The sequence below is a fragment of the Protomyctophum parallelum genome, assembly GCF_964188405.1.
Source record: "Protomyctophum parallelum genome assembly, chromosome: 14".
NCBI classification, from domain to species: domain Eukaryota; kingdom Metazoa; phylum Chordata; class Actinopteri; order Myctophiformes; family Myctophidae; genus Protomyctophum; species Protomyctophum parallelum.
Window position 1 is genome coordinate 9533183 of NC_139709.1, and position 9728 is coordinate 9542910.

Genomic DNA, 9728 nt, shown 5'->3' on the forward strand with positions numbered 1-9728 from the left:
TTGCGGTCTGTGAACTGAATAGCAATGATTGTTTAGGTTTAGATTGACTTTGACATTTACCCACTATGAAAAAACCAATCTACACATTTAGTGCTCCAGATATAATTCAGAACATTTGCAATTTATCTACTGAATATCGAAATGTGTTAAAGGTTCCCTTGCCTCTTATCTACAGTAAAATGTGAAAGCCACAACAATACAAAGAAAATGTACAACAAAATGCACGTAATTTAAATGTGTTACAAAAGCTTAATATATTTAAGTTAGACGTTTTATAAACACTTTATATTACTCTTGGCAATAAACAGGTAGCATTTGATTCAGGGGAAATGCCTTCAATATTAAAATGATAACAGCATATAATTGCAATTGTTCACTGTATCAATGCCATTGGTGTAAATAAAACAAAGTAGCTAGTACACCAGACCTCTGACCAGTTAGTTGTGGCCAGTTTTGGCACCTGTGGCTCAAGAGGTAGAGCAGGTCGTCCAATGATCCATAGGTCGGTGGTTCGAATCCCGGCTCCTCCTGTCTACATGTCGAAGTGTCCTTGGGCAAGACACTGAACCCCAAATTGCTCCCGATGTGCTGGTTGGTACCTTGCATGGCTTCCGCTGCAATCGGTGTATGAATGAGTGTGTGAATGTAATGCACAATCTATATAAATGCACCATTTACCATTTATATAACCACAATACACAATTAATGCCATTGCAGTAGCCTTTATTTCCATTTCTGTGCAAAAGGGAATGCTTTTAGAAAAAAACAGTATATAAAACAAAACAAAATCAAAACATTTTCAATGGTTTTGTCAATAGACAAAAGTTGTCTTGTATGATATAAGACACGTTGTTGCAGCAAATTCCTTTTGAATGGTGGGCTTCAACTGTCCAAATTACTGGCACGGATGAAGAGGTGGCTTCACGTCTCGGAGGGGAACCATTAAATCATCTCTTCTGTTGAGCGATGAGAAAAGAAAGAGTTAATCAGTACCACAGAATTTTTTGTAAGTGTTAACCCATTTTGACCCGAGATCAGATTCTAAAAATGTCTTCTACATCCTGACAGTTTTCTGTCAGATTTTTCAAAAATAGCAGACCTACAAGCTCGTAGCGCGCCACTCGGTGGCGCGCTATGAGCTTGTAGATCTGCTATTTTTCAATAGCTAAAGCATAACATAATGCTAACACCAAAAGGGGTTCCCGCGGAAAATGGGTTAAGAACAACAATACTTTACACTTAGTGGTGACTGTCGGCATTCTGAGATAATCAACATTGGCCAATGCACACACTCATGAGGCCAATAACATAATAAGACCTGCGGACATGATTCTACAAATGTCTTCTAAATCATGACAGTTTTCTGGAAAAACCTTGTTTCTATGTGTCAGTGGTTCTCAAACTATTTCATGTCAATTGTCAAGGATGCCAAAAAGATTTGGTTGGCCGCAGACCCCCCCCCCGAAAATATGTTGTTCCAGGAACCCCCCCAGAAGCAAAGTTTTGAGTTAAAACGTTCACTGTGAGAGAATATATATATTCAAAGAACTGCACACATTTTCATGATTCATTTTTTTTTTTAGATCTACAAGCTCATACGTAGCACGGCACTCGGTACCACGATATGAGCTTGTAGATCTGTTATTTTTTCCAACAGCTAAAGTTTAAAATAATGGTTAATTAAAAGCTACAAGGTGACACAGATACTGTACATCCTCAGGTCTAAATGGCATAAACAGAAACATCACTGCAGACAGACTGTAGGCTTTTACACTGTTTACAGTGTGGCTGCGGTCTGTGGAACAAGGTTAGTGCTCCCTCTTCTGTCAACTTTGACATTCTACACAGTATAAAGATGCTTCATTTGAACATTGGACTTTTGAGCAGGCAGCCATCATTGGGTGCTACAGTATGTAATGGAACAGTGGGGAACATGCCCAATGCTGGATGTTAACGTTAGCTTGAAGAAAAGGCTAATCGGCCATTCTAACCCATTTAGGCCTGACATCGAAATAAAAAAAAGTCTTCGGAAAGAATACATATTGAAAGATTTGTGCTGCATTTTCACGATTTTTCAAAAATAGCAGACCTACAAGCTCGTAGCGCACCACTCGGTGGCGCGCTATGAGCTTGTAGATCTGCTATTTTTCATTAGCTAAAGTATAACATAATGCTTAGTTAAAACACCAAAAGGGGTTCCCGTCCATGAATGGCCCGCTAATGAATGTATACCGTTTATTCAGATACTCTTTGAACAGTGAGACATTACAAAAAAGCATTTTATTTTAGCCAGATCGAAAAAGGTATAGGCAGAAGCTTGTGGCTTATTAGTGCCCATCCTTTTTACATTGTTACTTTTTAACAAGGAGAATCCAACATGACAAACAAAACAAAAACATAAATCCATAATGTACATAAGAGCCTGGGGTGGTCAAAATTAAAACATTTATCAGATTTGTCAAGCAAGTGTAAACGTGAAGCCAATCATTGTTGGTGAGCCAGCCATTTTAAAGCATGTTACATATGTTAAATATTTTCTTAATCAATGACGAGCAGTAAAGTAACATTAACAGCCAGCTAGCAGAACTATTCTCTAGTGCAGTGGCAGTGGCAAAGGCCATCGGGATCGGGAGTATAAGAAATACACTAAAAGACTTCCACCACGTTCAGTTTCAAATATACACAGACATCATTGATGTCATTTACGGACTCAGATGCCCTACACAAAAATCTCTACACGAGACTGTGTAGGTCGACACCAGTGGCGGAAGGTTCTTATAAACGGCATTATTTATTTATTTATTTTATGGCTCTCTACAGACGGGCTGATGGCACAGAGACAGCAGCCTCTCCGCTGTCAGTGTAGTGTGAACGAACCGTGCGGTCACTGGAACAAAGCCTGTTCCTGTTCTGTGAACACCGTAAAGGTGTGTTCCTACGTGACAATTAATGACCAGGGGGATGGGAGCTTCAGCCTTCAGTCAGTGGGTGCCATTTGGCTAACTATTGTGTCAGTGGGTGCTATTTGGCTTACTATTGTGTCAGTGGGTGCTATTTGGCTTACTATTGTGTCAGTGGGTGCCATTTGGCTTACTATTGTGTCAGTGGGTGCTATTTGGCTTACTATTGTGTCAGTGGGTGCTATTTGGCTTACTATTGTGTCAGTGGGTGCCATTTGGCTTACTATTGTGTCAGTGGGTGCTATTTGGCTTACTATTGTGTCAGTGGGTGCTATTTGGCTTACTATTGTGTCAGTGGGTGCCATTTGGCTAACTATTGTGTCAGTGGGTGCTATTTGGCTTACTATTGTGTCAGTGGGTGCTATTTGGCTTACTATTGTGTCAGTGGGTGCCATTTGGCTTACTATTGTGTCAGTGGGTGCTATTTGGCTTACTATTGTGTCAGTGGGTGCTATTTGGCTTACTATTGTGTCAGTGGGTGCTATTTGGCTTACTATTGTGTCAGTGGGTGCTATTTGGCTTACTATTCTGTCAGTGGGTGCCATTTGGCTTACTATTGTGTCAGTGGGTGCTTCAGCCCTCAAGCACTCCCGGAGTTGACGCCGTTGCCAGACACTAACTAAACATCTGGCTTGCACCAGAGCTTCTTGGCGCTCTCAGCAGCAGCCTCATGCAGTCATTATAAGCCACTGTGAGTCATCTGATGTTGCCTTGTTTGTAGTGACACCACAGGTGGGCAGTATACAGACTGAGGTGTACAGATTACAGAAATAAGAAAGATCTAAAGAGTGGACTCTTCACCGGTTGAATACATCTAAATCTGTGAGACAGCATGTTCACCTTGAGCATACTCATGAGCAAGCTCGTAGCTACGAGCTTGTAGGTCTGCTATTTTTGAAAAACGACTGACATAGAAACATAGCTTTTTCAGAAAACTGTCAGGATGTAGAAGACATTTTTAGAATCTGATGTCAGGTCAAAATGGGTTAAACGAGAGGCCTTACGTTAACAGGAGTCTAAAAGTTTCCTACATTTTCTCTCTCCCTCTGTGCCCGTACATCTGTGCGTTTGTTTGTGTGTGTCTTTTTTTTTTTTAAGATACCATTTTGATTATGTGTGGATATTTGTTGTCAGTGCAGGTCTAGAAATGATAGATTTTCCCCAGGGATATAAAGTTGAAGCTTGACCATCAAAACGTTTGAATTATTACAAAAGATGCGTGTGAATGATCACGCTCACCTGCTGACACGCGGTTCATTTGTAGTTTCAACCAATGAAGTTCATCACGACCAGGTGGAGGACAGTGTGTGCGAATAGGAAGTCGGCAAAAGCCCTCTCTGGGGAGATGGACATGAACTCTGTTTTGTTCGTTGGGTTGATCTGAATACGAAGACACACTAAAACAAAGGAGACAGAATATGCACCGTTAGTTCTCGCCCCGCATAATGTCTTGCCACACGCTCAAAATGGTGCTTAAAGGTATATTCAGTGATTTCACTTAATTCAAATATCACTTATTTTTTTGTTTTGTTGTGATAATCCTCCCTACTATAGAGTGTGCTGGCCATATAAGGAGTTCCTCCCTGTCCCCAGTTAACCCCTGGGGGTCAAAAAACCTTAGGTTTCGTTTTTGACTCTATACTGATTGGACGAAAGGCTGGGTCCCACAGCCAAAAACGAAACCTAAGGTTTGTTGAGTAAAATCACTGAATATACCTTTAACAATGCTTTCAGTCTGAAATGAACATAGTGATACATTATTTCTGGCATGCTTGTGGTGGTGTAGCCAAGACAATGGTTGTAAATAGAGAACTTTGTTCCAAAACCAGCATGCCGTTTAAGAACCTTGAATCTTTGCACAGGGGAAAAAATACTAAACTGTATAGGCTAGGATTTGACTCCACCACGGTGCATCCACTTTGGCTGAGCATCGTCTACAAACACAATTGACTGTGTTCAGGAATGGAAGCCAGGTGGAGAGGTTGATCTTTATCACTGCACAACAAAGGGATGGCTTCCTTCCTTGCAGTGACTTTTGTGACCAATTGTCTAAAAACTGTGATCAATAATGGCACTTATCTAAAAGGTGGAAAAGAGACAATACGGGTCTTCCTGAGGTGTGCTTAGGTGTGGTTACTGGGTTTGTTTTTTTAAATGCACAAAATGTACACAATGACCTGCACTATATGCAATATGAACACTTTTATTCTTCAGGCATCTCACTATGACCGAAACGGTGCTTAAATAATCAAAGTGTTCATAGAGTGTCGCAGTCCCTTCATTTTCCTCAGACATTTCAAAAAGACCCTTTAAGCCTCGTACAAAGCCAACTGGAGTTGTGAGAATTTTTCGGGCCGAACAAATAATTAGAAAGAAGAAAACGGCAGGTTACAAGACTTTTTTTTCTTGTTTTTCTTCTTTGTAATTATTTGTTTGGTCCAAAATATTGTGTTGTGTATTGTCATGATTGGTCACAACTCGGGTTGGCTTTGCACGACGCTTAAAAGGTCTTTAAATAAATACTATTTGAAATGTCTATGGGAAAAAAATGCATTGGGAATTATTTCCTGGGCCTGGCGTCGTCATGAAAGGGGGCGGGACTGCGACGCTCCATTGCAAGTGCAGACGGTGTGGTCATTCATTGTGTACATTGTGTGCATTTTGTTTATACGTTGATCCATGCCTACGCACCCGTCTCTGAGCCGATAAGGTGTGCATAAGAATGCGTTTCCTGGAATTTGGTATTTAAAATACATTCAAATACTTGAGTGCCTCCACGGTGCCTCTGGTTTGGCCGGGCGGGAAGCTGGGTGGGGAGGGCAATTTAATTCTGTCACTGCACCAGAACGATGCCTGTCGGTTGGTTGTTCAGCTGGAAGTGCAACTAACTGGGCAGCAAAGTGTGTTCCTTTGCATACATTAGGCCTAACCCTAGGCCCCGCATCCTCCTGGTGAAAAGATCTGCATGCATTAGGCATTAGACTTTGTCAATAAACGTATTTCTATGCGTTTGAGTTTGACAAAGAATAACTCATGCTTTCCAATACAGCTGCAAGATTGGCGAGTTTAATACAATCAGATAGGACTTTTCTGTTTTTGTGAACGGGCTGTCAAGATGCTATAGTGCTGTCAGGCTTTGTTGCAATACGAACCCTTGACAGCCCATTCATTGAAAACAAAAACTCCTATCAGATTGTATTAATTAAATGACTTTAAACACACAAATACTGCATCTGTATGGAAAGCTTGGGTTATCCTCTTTGTATCGGTCAGTGAAGTCTGAACTTCCGTCAATAGATTCTGTGCATGATGTGATTATTTTTCGAATAGTTTGAGTTTGGAAGCGTTTGTTGTAAATCACTCAACGGTCCAGTGTAACAACCGTTTCGAAATCACACAATGCAGGAGGCAGCACTGCAGCAGGACGCTCTTTTGAGTTATTGAAAACGAGTGCTTCCAAACTCTTATCAATTTGAATAAGAATCACCTGCACAGAATTTGACAGAGGTAAAAAAAACAAAAACTTGACAGATACAAATGCTAGAGCTGCGATATTTCTGATTTTAACATTGAATAAAATCAGATAGGACTTTTTGGTTTTGATGAATGGGCTGTCAAGGGTTGGTGTTGCAACTTGGATGCCAGATAGCATTATTATTATTATTATTATTTTTATTTATATTTTTTGACCCACGATTTTATAACCCATTTTTCACCCCTGTGTCAATCATCCTGTGATGTGATCCTGGGCTCTACACACCCTCCGCCAACCTAGGGAGAGCAACGGACTTAACTCATGCTTCCTTCATGCTTGAGTGTCCAAGTTGCTCCTTTACACCTGACAGGGGGGAGTTTCCCTGGTTGGACGTAGCGCGTGGAAGGAACACGTTATTCCAACCAGTTCCTTCCCCCTCCATCAGGCGTCCCGGCTGGCCAGGGGGAGGCAGTTTAGAGACCAGGATTACTGCATGTTTTTGTGAGGGTACCTACCCTAGGGGACACAGGGAGAACATGCAAACTCCACACAGAAAGGCCCTTTCGCCAACCCCGCCTTCGGGTATGGGCACTGATGACGCGGAGGAGGAAACACGCCGCCAGCACCCACAGCGCCCCGAGCGGGAATCGAACCCAGATAGCATTATAGCATCCAAGTTGCTTGCGGCTATGCAGATTAAGTTGCTATTTACACGTGGGGCAACTAACATAATTGGGAGGGTAAAAATATATTTAAGAATAAAACATTAAAATAAAATATAGCCAACTCCCAACTTGTTTGTAAATACAAGTTCTGTGCGTTCCCTACAATTGTCTATATAGTATCTCGACTCGAACCTGGGCTAACCTTGGGTCACATCACAAAATAACCTCAACCAATTAATCTTCACACCTGTGAATGATGAGACAAAGTTTATTCTGATTCTACACTACAGTGCCCTTTGGAAGAGAAGAAGGAGAACTGTAATGTATGGCACTGTACTATTATTTACATACTCAAGAGCCAAGACAATATACCACAACACATCTTAAAATAAATAATGCATACATATATAAAGCGGGGTCAGCGTTTATATTCAAGCTGGGTACATTTGCATTTATAGTGCAGCTACTTCAGGTATAGGCCCACCATAGCCCAAACACGTTTGATTGATTGATTGAAATATTTATTAACAGTTTGTAGAATTTACAGTACATTTTAAGCACAAACTCAATACAAAGACTGTCAACTGTGAGTGGACGACCCAATTAAGCATTACACTTGTTTACAACAGGGTCCACATTGTTCAATTCATCAAAACATTTAAAGACATACAGACATTTAGAGACATACAAATAGACATTTCTATGTAGCTAAAGTACAGAACAGGAATTCATCATATGGGAAGCAAAAAAGGGAAAAGATACAATATACAGTGAGGGAAAATGGGGGGGGGGGGGGGGGGGGATTCAGATTTTACAGAGGCCAGTTTCGAATTGCAGCCATCCGTAGGTGCCCTTTGAGAGCGGTTTTGAAGGAGTCAAGGGATTCACATGTCTTAATGACTGTTGGTAGGGCGTTCCACATTTTGGTGGCATAGGATCGAAAAGAATTTAGTCCCTTGTTTGTGCCGAATCTGGGTTGTACATGCTGGTTTGTTGCACTCCCTCTGGTGTTGTGGGTGTGGACTTCGTTTACATTAAGGAAGTACAACATCTTAACCACTAGACCAAAGGGATATCGCCCTGGACCGGAGGAGATATTAGACTTTTGAGGCCATCAGAGAGGCTCTGAGCCACTCTGCTACACAATGCTACACAGCTATAGCTGTTGAACTTGAACTGCATGTCTGGACGGGGCCACAGACACACTGTCTGCAGGTCAACAACAATAAAGAACGCCACCACCACCTAAACAAACAAACAAACATGTGTGTATTTACCTCCCAGAATGAAGGCTCCCACGCAGGAGATGAAGCCGGACAAGAAGCTGTTGAAGGGGAACGTTCCGACCAGCAGGCAGTAGAGGAACTGCAGCGCGCCGGTCAGCAGGATGTACAGCAGGTAGGCGTCCACCACCTTCAGCTTGTTGGGCGTCGTGGTGGTGTATTCCTCCAGGAAGCGAGACACCACCGAGATCACGGAATTGGACATGTTTGATTTGTTTTAGATTATTATGGCTTTCTCTCCACCGTCCGTTTCTTCAATGACTGACGTGTCCAGAAGGAACGGAAGTGGGTTTTTTTTTCTTTCCGGGCAGTGTTGCCAGATTGTGTGAGAGATATAAGCAACCATCCATTCATCCAGGCCATTTGAAAATAGCAGATATTCTTTGAAACATTTTAAAGGTATTTAAAGGTATTCAGTGATTTCACTAAAAAAAAAAAAAAAAAAAGTGATATTTGAATTAAGTGAAATCACTGAATATACCTTTAATCTGGAGGTCCTTGACATGAAAATGTGTGAGTGTGAGCATCACTGGTTTAAAAAACGACATTTGGAAACAAGAGACCAAATAAGCGAGAATACTTTTTTTTTTGATTGATTGAAATATTTATTAACAGTTTGTAGAATTTACAGTACATTTTAAGCACAAACTCAATACAAAGACTGTCAACTGTGAGTGGACGACCCAATTAAGCATTACACTTGTTTACAACAGGGTCCACATTGTTCAATTCATCAAAACATTTAAAGACATACAGACATTTAGAGACATACAAATAGACATTTCTATGTAGCTAAAGTACAGAACAGGAATTCATCATATGGGAAGCAAAAAAGGGAAAAGATACAATATACAGTGAGGGAAAATGGGGGGGGGGGGGGGTGGGGGGGGATTCAGATTTTACAGAGGCCAGTTTCGAATTGCAGCCATCCGTAGGTGCCCTTTGAGAGCGGTTTTGAAGGAGTCAAGGGATTCACATGTCTTAATGACTGTTGGTAGGGCGTTCCACATTTTGGTGGCATAGGAGCGAAAAGAATTTAGTCCCTTGTTTGTGCCGAATCTGGGTTGTACATGGTTTGTTGCACTCCCTCTGGTGTTGTGGGTGTGGACTTCGTTTACATTAAGGAAGTATTTAGACAGGTACATGGGTATCTTGGTGGTGTATCGAATCTTGTGGACCAGACCCATTGCAAGATGCTGTACTCTGTCGTCGACCCTAAGCCATCCCAGCCTGTCAAAGTGGGCAGGGGTGAGGTGGGTTCGGGGGGTGAGGCCAAGTAGGAGCCTGACCAGTTTGTTTTGGGAGGTCTGGAGCCTTGTTTTAAGGGCCTTTGAGGTGCTGTGGT

At 41.7% G+C, this 9728-nt stretch overlaps 1 protein-coding gene across 1 annotated transcript; it reads right to left on the reverse strand.

Moving 5' to 3' along the window:
• Positions 1-706: 706 nt before the first annotated feature.
• On the reverse strand, positions 707-8662 carry dad1 (defender against cell death 1). The gene is made up of 3 exons (XM_083782215.1): positions 8378-8662; positions 4200-4357; positions 707-956 (listed from the first exon to the last, which is right to left on the reverse strand). Exons 1-2 carry the CDS (start codon positions 8586-8588, stop codon positions 4227-4229), a joined length of 342 nt encoding a protein of 113 aa, XP_083638341.1. The 5' UTR covers positions 8589-8662; the 3' UTR covers positions 707-956; positions 4200-4226.
• Positions 8663-9728: the final 1066 nt, after the last annotated feature.

Excerpts from the sequence above, each read along its gene's own strand:
- dad1 (XM_083782215.1), bottom strand. The coding sequence starts at position 8,588 with ATGTCCAATTCCGTGATCTCGGTGGTGTCTCGCTTCCTGGAGGAATAC. Across the intron at positions 4,358-8,377 it reads GGGAGCCTTCATTCTGGGAG|TGTGTCTTCGTATTCAGATC; the intron begins GTAAATACACAC and ends CCTTTGTTTTAG.